Here is a 21,690-nt window from a genome sequence, read left to right as displayed (position 1 = left end):
CATACTTCTCAAGATGAGGAGAACTGCCCTAGTTCTAGAAGGCAGTGATTTTTATCAGCACCATGGAGAAATGCACAGTCTCCATTGCTTGATCTGAGATGAGATTCTGGGGATTATTTTAATGATATCCAGTCTGAACTGAAAACAAAACAAAACAAAACAAAACGAAAAACCCCAGCATTGATGTCTGTGTAAGTGCACACGTAGATCAGAGGATTCACATTGATTCCTCAGATTTATTGCTCTTTTCTGGTAAACTCTCTTACATTTTAGATTGGCCTACTTTCTCTATAATTTCCCAGCAAAGGAAAAAGAGGTTGGAGGGTAAGATTTTAAAGGTTCATGTTGATGGTAATTTTTCTAAAGTTTCTGGTGTGATCAATTCCTAAGCACACTTGTCAGTGAGATTGGACTCTGAGATCTGGCTAGGACACAAGATAGTGGGGTGTTTTATGAGATCTGTCTCTGAACTTAGTTTTGTGCCTACCTGAATTGGGAGGGGCTCATGGGGAGAGATTCCATTTTATTGAAAGAAAAAAAAAAGAGGACAATAGAATTTTGATTTAGGGAGATCCTGCTGAGGAAACTAGATCAATCATTACTGAATGAGCTGTCTGATGTCTATATTCTTTCTCTGGAGGATGGCAGAATGATTAGGGGTATTTTCACTGTAGGAAGGAGGGTGGAAGATTGTGTATATTTTTTATTCCTTCTTTCTCCTGTCCACGAACCCCTTAGTCATTTGTGTGGGGTCAAGCTGTGTTGCCAGTATAGTTGAGGAAGTCCATGCCCAGAAGCTTCCAGATTCTCCATTCTGATTCCCTCCCCTCAACTAAGAATCTCTCCTTACATCTCTACGAGTTACCTGACACCTCACATTAGTTTTTCTAATTAATTAATTAAATGAAATTAATGTGGTGATTAGTTATTGTATGTCCGGTATTTGTTCTACGTATTGAATCTAAGTAATAGCATAGATTTAATCCCTTTCCTCAAGGAATTTGGGGATGGTGCACAATCTATTATTCAACAGTGAAACGGGGTCAGGTAGGAGTGGATATGTTAGGACCCTTAACCCAGATGCGTTTATACTCTCATGTTTTAATGTTCTCAATCAAGGCTGTATTTTAACAGGAGAGAATTAACTGTAAGTCAAAGAGTGACATTCTATCCATGGAACTTCAAATATCAATAAACAGTTGGAGATGTATTTGAGAAATCATTTGGGGTGGGGGAGAATCATGTTGATCTGTACAGATAACTTCTCTGCCCGTGGCTGAAGCCATCCTCGCATTAAGGACGAAGTGTGATAAAGCAAAGACATAAAGCAAAAGGGAACAAAGGAAACAGAAGAGAAATGGCAGGCTGCTGGTGGGGGCGACAGAGAGGAGGGCAATAATGGAAGGAGGGAGGGAAAAGCTCATTGGGTAGCCCTCTCATGGAGAGACGGAAGCTACATTTTTGAATGGCTTTCTGGATAAATAGTAGCAAAAAGATTTCACCAGGGAATCTTCACCTACCTTTTCTTATTGGATGCATGGTTTAAAATACATGGTCTCCCAAACAAGAAGCATCTATTACACATTAAGTGATATGCTTACCCATTTTTAAAAAAGTAATAATATATAAGCCCTATTCTGAATTTTCTGAGCAGCAGAGTTAAATAGGATGCTTAACTGGAGTTCATCTTGTTCTTATGCAAACAAAAAATCTTGACATTATAACTAATAAGCCCATGTGGCAGTACTGAAGATGTGTGAGTATATTAATTTTTTTGAAGTATTACAAAAAAGTTCACAGACCTCCATTTCTACAATGGAAATCTTAAAGGAACCCATTGCTGTGGGGTGGGGGAGGGGTGGCATTTGGACCTATATGTTGCTTGTTATATTTAGATATTGTAAGCGATACAAAATTGCTAAAATACCTGTGTACACAATATGTAAGCCTGGAAACCAAGAGGGCAAGCATTCAAATCCACCCCCATCACTTACAACTCTATGACTTAGGACAAGTTATATAAACCTCTGAATTACCTCATTTGTGACGTAGGAGGAACTAGTACGGCAGATTGATAAGCTTATTCTGTGAACTAAATGAGATGGTGCATATAAAACACTATTATTATAGTAAATGACATATATGAAGTGTTCAATAAATATTGAATGGTAATGATAATTAGGATGAATCTTATTTTATATCTTAAAATGGGGTAATACTTATCCCCAGGGTTTTCCCAAGACACACTGAAATTATAAATACAAAGCACACAGTTCATTGCGTGGCATACAGGAAGAATTTAGTAACTGTTAGTTGTGTTCTTTAGCTATTCTCTTTATACAATTTCATAGACTCCTCCTTTTTTGAAGAACTAAACACGAAAGTAGAGCATCTCTGAGGTATATCTTCGTAAGTGGCTCCAACAAGTCTCCATTCATCAGTGCTGAGATGTTAGACTTACAGACCTTGGAAGGCTTAATTTTTTTCTTTCTAGCCTGCAGGTTTGAGGTTCCAGTGTATTTTAATAAAAGTCCCCACAAAGCAACTTACAGGATCTGAATAAAAGCAGTGTTTCTCTTTAAGTACAATGAGATTTTTGTTGTTTTTGAAGGTGATGGTTTTGTGTGTGTGTGTGTGTGTGTGTGTGCATTTTTTTTTTCCTGGTTGCTTTAAGTAGATTTTTTCCCCCGCCTTCCAGAAAATGGAAGTTAAAAGCTTTTGATAAATGGAATAAAACATTTCAGTTGGGCCTTTTAAAAAGTATTAACCCAGGATGCCTGGGTGGCTCAGTTGGTTAAGCAGCTGCCTTCGGCTCAGGTCATGATCCCAGCGTCCTGGGATCAAGTCCCTCATCAGGCTCCTTGCTCGGCAGGGAGCCTGCTTCTCCCTCTGCCTCTGTCTGCCTGTGCTCGCTCTCTCTCTCTGATAAATAAATACAATCTTAAAAAAAAAAAAGTATTAACCCATGTTACTTTGAAGAGCTCTTTTGTCAGCTTATTAACACTGACACCACCACTCCAGCTTGTGCTGGCAGGGTCCCACAAGGGTAAGGGACCTCAGACCTCAACACAGGGCTGCGGGCAACACACTCTGGTCCTTGCTGTGTATCCTCACTCAGTCCCTGTGAGTATGATTCTTTGGGTGTGTCGACTGACTTTCATTCTTTTCTAATTGGGCAGTAGTTCTATTTTCTTTATTATCATACATGATTATTATGTAAATTTCTAGCAAACCACAGTAAGTAAAATTATCCCTTTAACCTCACATCTCTCTTCCTTACCTCTGTTTGGGGGTACCATTATTAATGGTTTGCCATACATTTTACAGACTTTGGGGACATGGAAAAGGATTTTTTACAAAAACATAAATGGGCTTATGCATAGTGCTCCATAGTCTCTTTCTACTGAGTGTATTAAAAGTATCTTTCCACATCAAGTCCTATCTACCTTCTCCTAGTCCATTGTATCGACAAGCTGTTGTTTATTTAATAGGATCCCAGATTTGGGGACATTTATCTTGTTTGCTGCATTTGGATATTTAAAACAATACAATATGCCATAAACAGCTGTGCACACAAATGTTTGTCTTATTTACTTTGGACAAATTTGCAGAATGATTTATCATCTACAAAGTGCTGCTGCCTCTATTCATTTCTGTGATCCTAAAAGATGGATGCTGCGGCACTTATAAGCCTTGACTCTAAAGCACCCTCACCTCTCAGCACCAGCACCATGCTTTGGAAAGAGCCCCAAATTAGACAGAACTGAGCTTGGGTTCAGGCCTAGCCACTTAGGAATGGATAATGCCTGGGAAAATCCTCATATTTCATTGGGGACTTCATTGATATTTTTAAAAAATGTAGGATCATAGATGTCTCATCTATATGCACAGTTTCTGGCCTATAGACCTCGAGTTTCTGGCATATATGACCTCAAGATTGGTAATATCAGTGTCAGATGGGAGCCCACATCTTAGTTTCCTTTTTAATCTAACTTTCTGCCCCCCACTCAAGCTCTCCGCTTCTTGAGAAGGTTGATATATGGTGCAGAGACATTTATGACCACTTGAAGACATTGTTTAAATCCTACTTGGGAAATGGGGGACACCCTGTGGGTAGGAGAGACAGAGATGACGGTGAGCAACAAAGCCCCCTGCTGGACTTTACTGACCCCCAACTTCCATATCTCTGAGTCTTTGGCTACCTCTGTCACTTGCTGCATACAATGAGGTGTTGTGCACTTAGAATCAAGTCTTTCAGGATGGGAAATGGTTCCAAAAAGAAGAAAGAAGACAGCGCTAAACCTAGAACTCATGAGAAAAATCACATTGCCTCTAGGGGCTGTAGAAAGAAGTGACTGTGCTTTAGATGATTTATGCTGAGTGAAATAAGTCAAGCAGAGAGAGTCAATTATCATATGGTTTCACTTATTTGTGGAGCATAACAAATATCATGGAGGACAAGGGGTGTTAGAGAGGAGAAGGGAGTTGAGGTAAATTGGAAGGGGAGGTGAATCACGAGAGACTATGGACTCTGAAAAACAGTCTGAGGGGTTTGAAGTGGCGGGGGTGTGGGAGGTTGGGGAACCAGGTGGTGGGTATTATAGAGGGCATGGATTGCATGGAGCACTGGGTGTGGTGAAAAAATAATGAAATACTCTTTTTCTGAAAATAAATAAATTGAAAAAATTAAAAAAAAAGATGAAACTGTTACTATTTTTGAAAGTTAGGATATTTTCTTTGTAGGTAAGTGTTTGTGATGCCTTTGAGATAAGAAAGAAGTTTAAAAGACCTCTTACATAGAAACCCAGAGCAGAGAAAATAGTAGTGGCCATAGATTGTAGTTGTTTCCATGGTCAGAAAATGCATTATTTCTTTTTGGTTAAAAAAAAAAAAAAAAAAAGTCTTTGGATTTAACTCTGTAGTTGTGACCTTGAGACCTTTATCTTAGCATTAAAAAAGACCTAAAGACAAAGCAGGTGGATGAGCTGAGATTGTCCTTGGCATGAACACAAGGACCAAGACTGCTTGTGTGCTGGAGTGGAGAAAACAGTTGGCCAGGCATTGTGCAGGAGAGCTGGTTTTTCATTCTCACTCTGATGACTTTACTTGTGGCTGGTCACATGATCTCCACGCTGCGCCCCCCTCCGCCCCCCCCCCCCCCCCCCCCCGCCCGGCAATGCTGGAGTTTTTCTTTCTGTAAAATTAGGGGTTGTACTAGAACTCTTACCAAAGATATTTGCATTACACACTCACATTTTTTTTTTGTTGTTGTTATTTAACATTATCACATGAACTTGTAATATTTGGAATGAAATTGGCTTACATATAAACATTTAAATATGAAAATTTGGAGTAGAATCCCCTGTAAAAATGATACTTGAAACATAGTCGCATTGTTTGCTCCCTCTTGAAAACCTACCGGAACGAAAGCAAAGGGAGTTTTCTAAAAGAAGGTAGATACCATATGGTAAAGGAATAAATGAGTTAGCAGATCCAGGAAAGGACATTCATAAGCCAGCAGAGGGGAGAGCTGAGAACTCATCCAATCTAAAGCAAAGATTTCCCCCAAGTTTCAGGAACGGGTAGTAGGAGTTGCCCCTGGAGGCAGGATGAACAGGAGGAGGTTTAACAAGGAGAACCAGCTGCACGTGTGTTTAAGAAGCAGTCTGACGCCTTGCAGTGGGGGTTGCTGGAAGTTTATGCTATAAAGATAAAACAGAAGACTGGATTAGGAAACACTCAGCAAAATCTAAGTCAATGATGCCATTCTCGAAACAAGTTATCAATCAAAGTATACATCCCAGAAGCAGAAACTTCTGGCACTTTGGTCCCACTCAGCTCCTGGAGGGCTGCAGCCAGGGCTTAACCCTTCAGACAAGAGAGCAGAGAATACTTGTCTGTGGAATCTGAGAAGCGCAAGAAGAATATATGTTATATATGAAGAAAATGAAGATATGTATGATGAAGAATATAAAGAATATAATATATATGGGTATTTGAGTCTCTCTGACGAAGGGTCCCAACCAGATCACCCTACAGTGTAAGTCACAAACCACAAGCTCTACTCACACGCTCAGAGTTGGCAACCAGATTTTGAGTTACCACACTGAAACATGAATGCACCATCATTCATTCCAGAGCACAACGGAAAACTTGGACTAAAAGCACACAACAAGCAAGCAGAAGAGAAGCAACTTGGAGGAAAGAGCAACTCTGTGAGGCAAAGCAAACAAAAAGAGAATTTTGAAAAACAAAAGAAGCAGCAATCATGAATCAGAAAAAAATAAAGTATAAAGAAATTCAAAGAACTAAAAAGAATTTCTGTTTTTTCCCCCCAATTACTTTTTTTTTTCCTTTTAGGGAAGAAAAAGTTGTACAAGAGATGGGAACTTGTCATAGTTTACAAAATATTTTAAACACTGAATATTGGTCAGGCCAGAATTGTGGTCTGACTGTATGGGAGAAAGAGACATGGGAAGGATGCTGTTGCCGAATGCGGCTGGCTGGTGCAGGGAAGAGAGTGGAGCCCTGTTTACCGTGCCGGATAACCACAGGAAGAGAAAAAAATAGTTTAAAAAAGACATCATACAAGCATATCGCAACATAGGCAACATCGTCACAAATACCCAAATAACAACTACCTGAAAGAAGTAAACAACTTCAAGGAACAAGTAAACAACTTCAAAAAACAAAGAAGTAAACAAGAAAGAAGTAAACAACTAGCTGAAAGAAGTAAAGAATTTCCCCTGGCAAGGGGAACAGGAGGGATTGCTGTTTTGCTGTGGTTATTTTGTTTTATTAGTGAACCTGGAAAGATGTTTTTAAACTTTATAGATTTGTAACTTTGATAAAAAGAAGCAAAGTTTTATACCACCATCTGTTAATTGGTCAGTATTACTTGTATAAATGTAGACTTCTCCAGTGGTTAAGAAATATCTTATGTGGTTAGATAGTGAGCGCATGTCAAAAGTTTTTATTTAAATATATGGAACAAGCTGAACAAGGAGAGAACTTGTTCAAATGGATTTAAGGTTCTTGATTTTTTGTGGGAGGGGAGAGACATATAAAATTTTCTTTAGATATAAAACAAAATTTCTACAGAGCAATGAAATTATATAGACATCAGCAAACCAGCAAATAATAAAACAAAATAAAATGACCCCTTTGTCATTTTTCTAAAGTTAACCTCTAACTTGACAGGGCTGTTAACATTTCTGGTTTCTAATAAGTCGTGGATGATTAATCAGACAAAGTTACATTTCTGCAAAAAACAAGGGGACCACCCCCTCTCCCTCCCCAGACAAGCTGGGCTGATCACAAAGACTGTATTAAAAAATCAAGTATCCTCATTTTGCTTTATTTCCAAGTTTTTGATCTATTCCCTAAACACCTGCCGTAAATATAACTTTAGAAATAAAACAATGTTATTAAGTTCTAATTAGATGCTGTTGTGCATTGTTTGCTCTAATCTGAGGATTTCTTTGTTTAAAAAAGAACTTTGTATGAAATAGAGAGGTGATAAAGACATGTTAGCAGCAAGGGGAAATTTTTCTACTTGATATCAAAATGAGGGTTAAAAAATGAAAAAAGAGGACAACTTTTGCATAATATGATTCAATGTTAGAAAATGCTGTGTCTATATATTATTACATAAAATCATCTCCTGTGTGGTATGTTCTCTTATTGTTCTGTAAACACTGTGGGAGATCAGTTGTCCTGAGGTGCATTCTACATGCCAGGGCTGGGCAAAGGGCTTTAAGTGAGACACGAGGCACCCCCTTACCCTCTCCCAGCTCTCCTTCTACCATGTTATATGTCAGGCTTATGCATAAGATTTCACTTAAAGAAGAGACTCTAGGTTCCATCCAGATAGCACAGCCTATAATTATTAAAAAAAGAAAAATCACTACTATTTGCAGTGTGTTTAGGTTGGATGGATTAATTTCTTTGCAAGGCCCATAATGGGAAGACTGACTTTGTCTTTTCAATTATAAACCACCGTTTAGTTTGAGCCCAGAAGACACTTTCCTAGAGATTCCCTCCACTTGCCTGGCACTGGAGCAATTAACAGCAGGTGATTTGTGGCTGCATTTTTACTGCTTAGCACAGGTTTATCATCTTGAAAGTTTTCCATTTGCATATATGCTATACATTTTTTGGGTGACATTTCGATATCAACCAGAGTTTAGATTATGTATTGCCTTGCACTGCATTTTCTGCTACGTGCTCAGAATCTGTAAGCCCAGGCAGAATGCTGCTGCAGACCCAGTGGGACATGAGTTGCAGCCATCACTTATTGAGGACTTACTATGTGCCAACCCTTAGTATCAAGGGATTTACCTGCATTACTTTATTTATTTCTCAAAACAGCACTTTGAGGTTTCTACTGTTTGCCACACTTTATAAATAAACTGCAACTCAGAGGAGAAAGGTCATTTGCCCAAGGTCACCTAGCTCAAATGAGCAGCACTGAGATTCAAACTCAAGTTTTTCTGATCCCAAAACACTGCTGTACAACCTCTCATATTGGGAGCTTTCAGAGTGAAATGAATTGAATTTGACAGTTTTCCACTTTTAAATACCAAACTTCCTGAACAGTCTAATTGTCGCTCTCTGGACTAAGATAAAATGGCTATTTAAAAGAAGCAGGGAGCAGGAGGTCAAGAGAAAAGGGGTTTTATTATCTCTGTTGGTAAAGGAAGAGATGTAATCCTGGAAAAAAAATAACATCAAATGTAAACCATTATATAAATTTGCAGTGGACTTAGGTTGATGAAATTGCAAAGGAATGCAGAGAAGATAAGGGAGTCATGAAGACACAGCACTGGAGATTTTCTAAAAGGGAAAGAAAAGATCAGAATCCACTGAAGGCTGTTAGAAGCTGGCTCCCTTGAAGTCCAGCTCTATGTAACTTGAGAGATAGGATGAGGCTGACAAGGCCCCAAAGCAACAACCAGAGATCTGTGTTCCTGGTCCAGGCTGCTTGTGTGTCTGGGTGAGGAGCCAGCTCTGCAGCCAGACTGCTGGGTCTGAATCCTTTTTCCCTAGCTGTCTAGCTGGGTGATTCTGGACAAGGTACTTGACCTCTCTGGACTTTCATTTCCACAAGTGAACAAATCATCTCATGTGTGGGAGATTATAATATTGCCCATCTTGTTGTGAGATGAGATAAAGCATTTGGAAAGGTGCCAGGTATTTAGTAAGCACTCACACGTGTTAGCATTACAGTTCTTACATAGACATCACAGTCATGTAATGTACAAGATGGGAAATTGTAAGTCAGTACAAAGGCTTGAAGAAATGAAGGAGAAGGAAGTCCGGAGAGAGGTTGGCCTGGAGCTGAAAAGTGAAGGGAGCTTTTCCTTCCCCTAGCCCTGAGCAGATGTCGGGAAAGGGCTGGACGGTGGTGGGAAAGCTCACCTAATCTAGCAAGAGAATCTTGCAAGAGCTTGAGGTCTGGTGGATCTTAATGGAGCATGAGAACTTGTTTCTGTGAAATATGCTGGGACGGAAGGCTTGCTGGTGAGCTTCCCGGGGAGCTCCATGGAGCTGGAGAATCAGGGGTTATAGCCCAAGTGCAGAAGAAGTGTGAGGCAGAGAGAGGAAGCAAGCTCAGTTATACAATTTCGGATGGCAGTGGTCACTGAGAGCCCACTGGGAGGAGAGGGGGCTTTTCTTTTTTCTTTTTTTTTTTTTTTAAAGATTTTATTTATTTATTTGACAGAGAGAGATCACAAGTAGGCATAGTGGCAGGCAGAGAGAGAGAGAGAGGGGGAAGCAGGCTCCCTGCTGAGCAGAGAACCCGATGTGGGACTCGATCCCAGGACCCTGAGATCATGACCTGAGCCGAAGGCAGCAGCTTAACCCACTGAGCCACCCAGGTGCCCGAGGGGGCTTTTCAATAAGCACATTTTCTTCCTTTCTTCCTTCCCTCTTTTCTTTTTCTCTTTCTTTCTTTCTTTCTTTCTTTCTTTCTTTCTTTCTTTCTTTCTTTCTTTCTTTCTTTCTTTCTTTCTTTCTTTCTTTCTTTCGCCTTCCCAAACTCTATTTTCCTCTCATTGGTTACATTAAGAGACAGACCACAATCGAGTTGAATGCAGCAAAGTTTAATGAGGTTCTGATGAATGAGTGTAAGTAGTTATCTACCTTTTTAGCTACCATTTCTTAGGTATTTCATTTTTCAGACTCTGGCTGGGTTCTGGAGACACAGTCTTTTCCCAAATTCCAGTCTCCATTTCTAGAGCTTCACATTGCATTTTGTCATGGTTCTTAGCCATCAGAATAATCCATGTAAAATTCAGAAGTTGCTGATGCCCAGGCTGGCTCTCAGACCCACAGAATCTCCTGTAGTGGAATTAAGCAAGTACATTGTCTCGGAATTACATGTGTTAATTTTAAGTTCACATCAACCTTGAAAGACTAGTGAGAGAACCTTCTGTAGTTTGTAGATGATGAAGTTGAAGCTCAGAGAGGTTAAGTTATAAGTGAGAACACACAGCTGATTAAGGGCTGGGTTGGAATTCAGACCTAGTGCTGCTGATTTCAAAACCCCAAGGCCTTTGCACTTGGCCATGACCACCCTCCTATTTGTGCATAGATGAAACTCTGTGTCTTAAGGGTATACTGGTATAAGGATTTGAGAATGTAGTGAATTGATATTGTAAATGTGCCCCAAACCCTTGTGCATCATGGCAAATGCTCAAGTATTTAAGAGAGCACCAGCAATTTCTACCCAAGGTTCAGTGACTTGTATTAAACGTGGGTAGTACCCTATAAATGTTACAATGAGGTTCACCATGATTTCCCTCAAGATATATAATGAAGTTTCTACTGTATAAGCTCCCCCATGGTTATAGTTTCCATCATATAAGTCCAGTCCTGGATTCCAGAAACTTAGCCTCCTCCTAAGCTCAGTGGTGATAGTGACTTCCCCCTATTGTTAATCCTTAGGTTATTTTGCTTTGTGACTCAGCTTTTTCATCACCCAGATAATCAATTTCCTGCAGTAAATTCCCTCCTTATTCCTGGTTAGATTCTGACTGTTATACCAATGAAGAAACCAAGATTCAGAGAAGTAGCCAATAACACAATAATTCTGTAGTTAGTATTCTAAAACAAAAGTTTCTGATTCCAGAGGTAAGCTCTTAATCTCTGCCACAGATTTAGTAAAATTTAGTGAAATTACTGGTACCCAGTGCCAGGTGGTGATGGCCATGGGGATATGATGACAATGACTACGATGAAGATGATGGTGGTACTGATGTTGGCACTGGTGGTGACCTTGATGACCACCATGTCTGACTGCTGTTGTATGTCCTTTGGAAGAGGTGTGCAGATACAATGTCTGGTTGTCACACAGATGTCTCTGACTGTGTTCCAGGCCTTCACCTACCACCACATCCAAGAAATCATGGTCCAGCTTCTTCGCACAGTGAACCGGACGGTCATCACGATGGGACGGGATCATGTTCTGATTGTGAGTAGATCTCTTCCTCTTGTCAAACATTTTGAACTGTTCAGGGTCAAGGAATGGATTTTCTGGAACACCAGGTCATGTTGAACACCTAGTGCTAATCGTTATTTTGTTTTGGAGTAAAACAGATTTTTTTTTCTTTGTCTGAGTTGGGATCACATGAGAGTCAACTCAAGTTACTGAAATAAAGCAACACTTAAGCCTTGTCCACCAAATTGAGTGTACCAGTGGGGATGAAATGTCTCTGGTAAAGACAGAAGACTGAGAAGCTTTTTATAAGTGGGATAGGCAGAATGTTCCCCATTCATGTCCACCAAGATCCTTTCCTTTTGGACTAGAGTCAAGCAATGTCCAGTTTCAGGGTCCTGTGAGTTTGGTTTTCTAAGTGGATTCACTGTATGTTAACTCTGCCCACCGACATTAGTTAATTTATCCCTGTTAAGCTTGGGTTAGCCTTTTGCACAAATGCTATATTCTGAAGATCAGGTGATTCCTGCCTCATTGTCTGATTATTTTCCCTCTCCAGACAGAGTCCACTTCTAACCCTTTAACCTTTGGGTTAAACCACGTTGCTTTAAGCCACAGGCCAAAAACAATGCTTATAGGGGCCAGTCACCAATATAAATAAATATGTTTGTCTATGTCACTTCTCTGCTTAAACTCACCAATGGTTTTCCATCTCACTCAACATAAACTCCAAACCATTACTAGGGCCTGAAGTGCCCTATGTCCCTTTCCTACCACACATAAAACATGATTATTTTTGCTGTTCCCTCAGTTTGACCTATCTCCGCCTCAGGTCTGAGGGCTTATTTCCTCATGTAAATCTATAGATATAGAGATATATATATGTCCCTTGATTGATTGATTGTCTGGCTCTGCTTGTGAGAAAATGAGCTCCAGGATGTAAGGATTTCGTCTGTTTTATTCATTTATATCTCCAAACCCTACAATAGTGCTCTGCATGGAGTAGGTACTTGATAAATATTTGTTGAATGAATGAGCGAATGAGTGAATGAAGTGTACCAGACAGGGATGCTTATGTTTAGTGAGGACAAGTGCTTCTTAGCTGTGATTGACTGACACCGTGTGGAATTGGGCCATACAGTTGCCACAATTTCCAAATTCTCAAGGGAAACTGAAAATGTGAAATTCTCTGATATTTAGGTGTTGGCAGCTAATAAAAATATATTTATAAACATTCTCTGATCCCTGAACAGCTGGATTCAGCTTTCAGGAAGCCAGTTTGGGATCTCAGCTAGGTTTAGGATGTTGATTGTTCATATGCTATAGTCCTCCTTCAAGGATACAGAATATAAGGTGCTAAGTGTTTTAAAAGTATTTTTAAAATAGCTGGGCAAACTCTGGAAAACAGTATGGAGGTTCCTCAGATGGTTGAAAATAGAGCTACCCTATGACCCAGCAATAGCACTACTGGGTATTTACCCTAAAGATACAAATGTAGTGATCTGAAGGGGCACATACACCCAAATATTTATAGCAGCAATGTCCACAATAGCCAAAGTATGGAAAGAACCTAAATTTCCATCAATAGATGAATGGATAAAGAAGATGTGGTATATATGTACAATGGAATACTATGCAGCCATCAAAAGAAACAAAATCTTACCATTTGCAATGATGTGGATAGAACTAGAGGGTATTATGCTGAGTGAAATAAGTCGATCAGAGAAAGACAATTTACATATGATCTCTCTGATATGAGGAATTTGAGAGGCAGGGCAGGGGGTTGTGGGGAGTAGGGAAGGAAAAAATGAAATAAGATGGGATCAGGAGGGAGATAAACCATAAGAGACTCTTAATCTCACAAAACAAACTGAGGGTTGCTGGGGAGAGAGGGGTAGGGTTAGGGTGGCTGGGTTATGGAAAATGGGGAGGGTATGTTTTATGGTGAGTGCTGTGAAATGTGTAAGCCTGATGATTCACGGACCTGTACCCCTGGGGCAAATAATACATTATATGTTAATTTAAAAAAAAGTAGCTGGGCAAGGATTTGATCCCAAGCAACGGAGTGTAACAATTTTCTTTAGACCCATTTGGTTCTGTTCAGTCATGTCAATGCATGTTTACTTAATGTATACTGTGTGCATTTAAAGCAGTGGTGACATCCATAGGGAGGGCCAGCTTGTCAGGTGCTCCTGCCTTCCTGGGGCAGACAGCTGTGTAAATTGGTCTCTGTCATTTATCTCACTTAGAATCCTTCCACTTTAGAAGTATCACCATTTCTTACTCGGTTACAAGCTTCTGTATCTGTGGCTTCCATAACACCCCTTAGATAAGCATTTTATGACCTCTCTAATCTTTCTTCCTTTTCTTTGGAGCCAGACCTAAAGATGATCATCAATCTATTTGGGTCATTCTGTATATAGCATGTCTTAACTCTCTGCCTATCCTTTAGAACAGTCATCTTTTAAAACAGTGTGCGGATCATAGGAAGTGCCAAGTAACTGGTGTCTTATTATCTTCCTTTCTATCTGGTACATTTCATTTCTCTGTCCCTTTGTATTATCAACACAGGCAAGTGAGCATAGTTTGGCCCCCATTCACTACAGTCTCTTATCTGAGCCATTCATTTGATGCTCTGCCTTGGTTACTCATCTTGCTAACATATATTCCTCACTGCTGTCCCATTAATCTTTGCCAGGACATTCCCATACTCTGGAATGTTCTGTGGGTCCCCACTCTCTACCAAATTAAGTTTTGTGACCATTCTCAGCTTCTGTGATCTGTCCATAACCACATTTCTCAGCTTTTTCATCTACTTTTCTCCATCCAAATATTAAACCAAAATGGATGTCTGGATCTTGCCCCCAAATGCCTGGTATTTTCTCACTCATGCTGCTTTGTCTGTAATTCCTTAGTATGCCATCTCAGTCTATTGAAATCCTACCTGGTCTTCAAGGTCTATCACAAACGCACCACTCTGGGTGGTGTTCAAATCTCACAAGCCTGGTCAGGCACTCCCTGCCTCTTCTAAACCACACAACACTCTTTCGTCCTTTGCTTGCTCGCTTTTAGTTTTATTGGAGTGAAATTTTCATACTTTACAATTTAACCATTGTAAGGATTCAGTTAGATGAGTTTCAGTAAATTTACAGTGGGGCAACCATGACGGTAACTCAGTTGCCGACATTTCCTTCATTGCGGAAATTGTCCTTTGCAATCTGTCTGCATCACACCCTTACTTCTCCATCCCCACCCCAGCCCCGAGCAACCACTCTTCTACTCTCTGTCTCTATAGATTTGCCTTCTTTGGACATTTCATGTAAGTGAAATTGCAATTCGAGGTCTTTTATGTCTGCTTCTTTTCTTAGCATCTTTTTAAAGTTCATCCATATTTTAGGATGTATCAGTACTTAATTCCTTTCTTTTTTTAAAGATTTTATTTATTTATTTGACAGAGAGAGAGATCACAAGTAGGCAGAGAAGGAGGCAGGGGGGAGAGGAAAGCAGGCTCCCCGCTGAGCAGAAAGCCCAATGCGGGGCTCTATCCCAGGACCCTGAGATCACTACCCGAGCCAAAAGCAGAGGCGTTAACCTATTGATCCACCCAGGCGCCCCAGTACTTAATTCCCTTTTATTGCTGAATAGTATTATATGGCATGAATATGGCACACTTTGTTTATCCATTCTCTAGTTGAGGGATATTTGAATTGTTTCCAACTTTTGGCTATTATAAATAACGTTGCTGTGAATATTAACATAACAAATTTTGTGTGAACATATTTTGATTTCTCTTGTGTGGAAATCTAGAAATGGAATTGCTAGGACATATGGAAAGCATATGTCTAACTTTATAAGGAAATACCAAGCTGTTTTCCATAGTGGCCATTTTATATTTCCATAAGCAATATGAGGGTTCTAGTTTATCTACACCCTCACCAACACTTAGTATTGTCAGTCTTTTGGATTGTAACAATTCTGATGGATTTATAACAATTCTAGTGGTGTCTTATTGTGATTTTAATTTGCATTTCCTTTATGACTAATGATGTTTCTGTGTACTCTCTCTCTCTCCATCTCTCTCTCTCTCTCTCTCTTTTTAGATGTTGCTATCTGTGACATTGCTATACTAACTCCTCCCTCATACCACAGAACTTTTAAGGCTTGGGCCTTTCTATAAATTGGGGTAATAATAGACCTTCTTCATAGAGTTCCTGTGGGAATTAATTGAAATAACACATGAAAAGCATTTGCATATATGTTTCTTACACATAATATTCATTGACTTATTCATTCATTATTTTATGAGAACCTCTTATATACTTAGCACAAAGACTCAGAAATGAGTAGCATGGTCTGTGCTCTCAAGGAAACCATGACCTCCTTCGATGGGATGTCTCTCAAATACCTCAGACTCCCTGTGTCCCAAACACAGCTCATCACCAGCCCACTAGAGCCTGCTTCACACTCTCCTTTCATTCAGGACCCCCATTTATGGTACTGACCTCCTAGAACTGTAAGAGCTGCCCTTGATTGCTCCCTCTTACTCACCTGCCTACCCTTCTAGCCTCCCACTAAATCAGGCTGTTTTCTGCACATCTGGCTTCAGTCCCTCCCCACCCGGCTCCCCCATTTACCCTCAGAGCCCCTGGACATTCTCAGTCACTGGGCTCGTTGTACTTAGTCTGTGATTTTCTGTCTCTGTGTTCCAGACTCCCTCCATTCCGTGGATGCCCTGGAGGGTAGGGACCATGTTTTACTCACTTTTTTATCGTCAGCTGCCAATAGTGCACCTGGTATACCATGGGTACTCAATAAACGTTTGTTAAGCAAATGAATGAATGAAATAATACCTAGAAATGCTGCGTTATTCCGTACCTTCATGTATTTGTATATGCCTCTCTCTCGGATTCGGATGCTTTTCCTTCTTCAAAGAACGTTTTTTCTAAATATCAGGAACCCTTATCTCAGGGAGTATGGGAGCAGTACAAGGAATTGTCTCTTTATACTTTTCCTGTTGCCTGGGCTGATTCGAGGAGCCTTGCAGAGGTTCTAAGTTGCAAGCTGTAACATTAGTCTCAATGACTCTTTAGTTTGTTGATGTAGTTACAACAATGAGAGGGCCAAGTGGGAAGTACTGGAGGTGTGTAGAAAGCTTACTTCACTAGGAACGGGAACATGCCTCAACTAGAAGGAAGGAAAAACCAGGTTTTTCTTAAGTTATAGCTTCATTTTCATAAAAAAATCCTTTCCAACACTTCTTAGAATAAAAATATCTCCACCAAATTAAAGAAAATGAAGTTGGAAAGCAATTACTCAGAGGTCAGGAGTCCCTGTCTTACTGCTGAAGGCCCCAATTTAATTTCAAATTGAAGTTTGACAAGAGAGAGCCCCATTCGAACCATCACTTTCAATTTTCCAAATATAATTTTTATTGGTCAGTTTCCATTGCTTGGGAATATTAAACAATCAATATTTACAACAAACACCAGACATGACTAGTCCTTCTGAAATCCTGAAAAGGCCTCGACTGGATGTGGGGTGGCTGGTTGTTGGTATGTCATTATGTGGGATTAAAAAGTAACTGCTTTTTTTTATTTGTAGGAGCAGAAACATTATAAAAGGTATTAGCTATTAAAATTACAGGAACCATAGGGCTAGGACGGATCGCTTCTTGCGCATAGTACATTGTAATTATCATTTGCTGGAAATAACTATTCCTGATTTTTTCTGTAAATTGCTTGCCTAAACAATGAAGCATTGATGGTGACAAATGAGCAGAAGGAAAAATTTACAAAAACAAAAAGCAAAAGAATATTTTTACGTGACTGCAGCCCTCTCCTTTCTTTCCCAGAGTCTAATCAATCATATATACATTTATTTACTAAAGTTACCAAGGAGTTTGAGGATGAGAAAGGCAGCACAGTTTGGTAGAAAGGACATTTTGGATAAGAGAGAATGGGAGAATACTTTTTTATTCGAGTATAATTAAATAAAGTGTTTGTTACATTAGTGTCTCGTGTACAATACAGTGATTCAACAATTCCATATATTTCTCAGTGCTCATCAGGGTGAGTGTACTCTTAATCCCCCTTATATATTTCTCCCATCCCCCTACCCACCTCCCCCCTGGCAACCATCAGTTAGCTCTCTGTCTTTAAGAGTGAACAGGAAAAATTTTCCATACTTGTTCTGAAGAGTTGGCTCTGTGACTTTATGCCAATGTCACCCTGCTAGACCTTGGTTTCTTCTGTGCGACGAACTCTAACATTCTTGAGATCTTTTTCATCTATCTAAGTTTTCTGATTTGGCCAATGTCTATTCTCTTTTTATGTCTTCCAAGATCCCGAGTCAGGGACATAAAACAGATTTTGCTTCATGGGCCAGCTCTGGTGGTTGGTAATGGCAGCCTGTAGTACTACAATGAGGAAGACCTGGAGACTACATCTTAGCTCAGGGGGAGGAATACTGATTAGGGATGTCTGTCATAAGTATAAGCTTAGAGAATAGTGATGTATGCAAGGTACTTGCAAATATTATGTATTGTCCGAAATCATTGGTGTTTTTCTGGCCCAGTCCAAAAGCTCTTGTAGAACCAATATTCTCTTCTACTTATTTTTGGTTCTTTTAAGAAGGCTGTGGTATAAAAGCTACAATAATCTGAGTACTTAGCATTTTGCCAGGGAATTATTTCTATGTGCTACATCTCATATTTTATCAAATGTAAGATGCACCATAATTTTACATGCCCATAAGAAAAAGAACATGCTACCAATTAAACTGTAACACAGTGGCAATCATTGCATTGATTGTACTTCAGAGATATTTCAAAAAAAGTTGGACTGGAAATCCCTACTGACTGATAGAGCACATCTTTGAGTCCTCACAGGTAACTATCATCACACGCCCCATGGTTTGGGAGAATAGACAGACGGAGCACCAGAGGATGAAAGCACCATGGCCAAAGCCACACAGCCAGTGGCAAGGTGGGATGCAAACCAGGGATGTCTGACATCAGAGCATGTGTTTGTTGCACTGTCCCATTGGTCTTGGAGCAGTGTGAGGAAAACTTTCCAGGCTCACTTGTGTAGCTGAGGGGACTGGCTCAGGGAAACTTCCTTGGCCAGTGCATTCCACTGCTGACTGCTCTACAGAAGGCTGTCCCTAGTGTCTGGCCTCCTTAGTGATGAGGATGGACAATCTCATAGGGAGAATCAACCAGGGAACTTAAACACTGCCAGAAATTCTTGGAAGGGAAACAATCTGGTAATTTTGTTGAAATTGGGATCTAGCTTTTATTTTGGGTAATTAAAATAAGCCTCTGGGTGATATATTTTGGGCCTAATTACCCCGGTTTTTGCAGAGGAGTCTATTGAGTGATTAAATAAAGGTAAATGCAGTTGGCTTCATGCCAGCTCTGGAAATTCAGAGCAGTTTGTTCAAAAAGGGGGAAAAAAAAAAGCTGGAGATCACCCCATCCTCCAGTGCTTCACCTCATAGTAGCGCTGAAGACTCCGTAAAACACCTGAGTCAGAGGCAGATGGGCGGCTCAATCATTAAGCGTCTGCCTTCAGCTCAAATCATGATCCCAGGGTCCTGGGATCAAGCCCTGTGTCAGGCTCCCTGCTCAGCAGGAAACCTGTGTCTCCCTTTCCCACTCCCTGCTGCTTGTGTTCCCTCTCTTGCTATGTCTTTCTCTGTCAAATAAATAAATAAAATCTTAACAAAACAAAAACATCTGAGTCATGCATGAGTCAGGCTTTTAAAGCTCTGACTTCACTTTCCAAATGGCAAATGGCCCACCCACATGACCACTCTCTGACATACTTTGAGCCCACAGACTCCAGAATACTTGGGCAGGGGCCACAGCAGGACAGTTAATGCCAACTCCACCCAACTCTGCCCCATGGAAAGCAGGCGACAGTCTAGGACAGGTGGGTGTGCAGTTCCAAGCCAGAAATGGTTGGTTGACTCATGACATTCACTCAGCAACCCAACACTTTGTTAATAAACAGTATTTCTAATAAAGCTGTCACATATTGAGCAAATAGTCTGTATTCCAGTCAGAGAACTAAGCACCCTATGTGTCTTACTTCTTAACCCTCATATTTTATAGATGTAAAAGTACTCATATTTTACAGATGAGATAACTGAGGCACAGAGAGGTTGTATAACTTGCCTATAATCATACAACTTATGAGTAGAAGAACCAAGATTTGAACTCAGGCAAAACTGTTTACAAAGTTCCTCCTTTTAAATAGCATATTGTGTACTCCTATGACCCTAAATTGTTCTTTGGGCATCAAATATTTTAAAGGTGATAATAAACCACTTTGCCTCAGCTGCTACTCTGCCAAGACCATGCAGTCTGATGAGATGACCTACGTGGCAACTTTCAGAAACCTCTGAAATGGCACTGAATTTTGGTGGCTTTGTAATGACAATGATATCTTTAGGATTGATCTCCTCAATTCGGGGAACCTGTAAAATCAGAATAAGAACCTTGAGAGTTGGTATTTATGAAACAACAGATTAAACAGAAAACAAATCTAGAATGGAGATGCAAAATTATCTCACACCTCCTTCTCCTTTTGTGTGCAGTTTGTCCTTGTGCTCTTGAGCAGACTGCCAAGTTCTAGGTCTAAAGGTCTCAAATCCAAAGCTTCCTTCCACCACCCATGCCACCAACCCATTTCTGCCCATGACTATTTCTCACTGCTGCCACTGCTGCAGCTGCAAACAAGACATGCTGTCTCCTCTTTGTCCCTTTTGAATTCTTCACACTGTAGCCCATGTGGTCTTATAAAGTAGAACTTTCTGGTGAGAAAGCATCAATGGCCCTATAGTGGCCAAAGATAAAGGTCCAGCTGATCACCATGGCCTTCAGTGTGCCCAGTATAATGGCCCACCCCTTTCCCCTGTACTCTTTACCTCCCACTCTGGTGCTAACTCGATGGAACTGCTCTGTTAATTACAGAATGTTCCTTTTCTCCTTTGCATTGCATTCCATTCCATTCCAAATGGCATCTGGATGACATTCCCTCTGTCTAGAATATGCTCCTCTTACCCATCTTTACAAAACCTCCTTGTAAATACCTCTTTCTCCTTCATGTCTTGGCCCCAGAGGCACATCTTGACCCATGTTTCACTCATGTAAGTTGGGACCCCTCTGCTCACTTCAGCCTGAACCTGCCTCACATACTCATCATACTGTCATGAGAACATTCTTCTTAGCTCTACAGAACAATGTCTTCATCAGCTCTGGAGCTACAGGAAACACCGGGTCCCTGACATCCTTGATGAATCCCTCAGTGAATCCCTCTGAGGGAGTGGAAGATTTCTGCTATTTATTTTATTTACATACAAACCATCATTCTTTTCCTTAACATCGTTACTATTATCACCCTTATGGCATGATTACATTAGGAGGTAAGAGAGGAGAGAGAACTGTTATTGAATAACTGGACCAAATGGAAAGGATTGGGGGAAGGATGTATTTGTTTTCTTCAAGGGTAATCACATGTCAGTGATAATCACAGTGAACGTTTCTAGGATGCTTACTCTGTGGTGTGGCAGAGATGGCACTTTGAGGATATTATCACATTTAATCTGTGAGGTTGACAGAAATTATGATCCCCTCCCAGAAAGGAAACAGTGGTCCTAGGGTTTAAGCCTCTTGTCCAACATCACATACCTGAGAAGGAGGAAGATAGAGTCCAAATCCAAGTCTACAGAGTTTGAAGCTACCATTTTAAGCAGTTCACTGTATGCCCAGGACATTATTTTTCTGAGATAAAACTTGAGAAAGATGAAAAGACTGTGTTAGGGGGAGATCAGGTTAAGAAAGAAAATAAACGTTACACAAGAGACTTGAAATTCCAGTTGGTAAAAAAGGAGTAGCATCATTAGGTTGGGGTAACTTGGTTGCTGTTTGATCTGGTCATGCAGAGGGTGCTTATGTCCTGTAGGTGAAGAGGCTTTGTTTTAATAAGGATTTTGGCAGTTGCATGCCAAGGAGTACATGGCCTAAAATATATATGCAAAAAAAAAAAAAAAAAGAATAAGAATCTCATCATCCAAGGAACCCATAACGTGTGCACAGAAGTCAGTTATTAAGGTAGACTTCATGTAACTTGGTCTAGTTCTTGAATGGCATGAAAAATTTGGATAGGTAGAGAGGGTTAGGGGTTTGTAAGAGGGAGCAGGAATTCTTTCTTTTTTTTTTTAAAATATTTATTTGACACAGAGAGAGA

The 21,690-nt window shown here is 40.2% G+C and overlaps 1 protein-coding gene across 6 annotated transcripts in view; it reads left to right on the top strand.

The window, feature by feature from the left end:
* Positions 1-21,690, top strand: part of DOCK2 (dedicator of cytokinesis 2) — a 409,502-nt gene that overhangs the window by 164,135 nt on the left and 223,677 nt on the right. For all 6 annotated transcript variants that reach the window (XM_032337047.1, XM_032337048.1, XM_032337049.1 and 3 more), the window contains exon 27: positions 11,381-11,476. In XM_032337047.1, the coding sequence (XP_032192938.1) occupies positions 11,381-11,476 (96 nt within the window). The remainder of the gene's footprint in view (positions 1-11,380; positions 11,477-21,690) is intronic.

This window comes from Mustela erminea, chromosome 3, assembly GCF_009829155.1.
Source record: "Mustela erminea isolate mMusErm1 chromosome 3, mMusErm1.Pri, whole genome shotgun sequence".
Classification (NCBI taxonomy): Eukaryota; Metazoa; Chordata; class Mammalia; order Carnivora; family Mustelidae; genus Mustela; species Mustela erminea.
The sequence above is the reverse complement of the archived record's forward strand: the minus strand, read 5'-3'. Positions and strand labels throughout refer to the sequence as shown.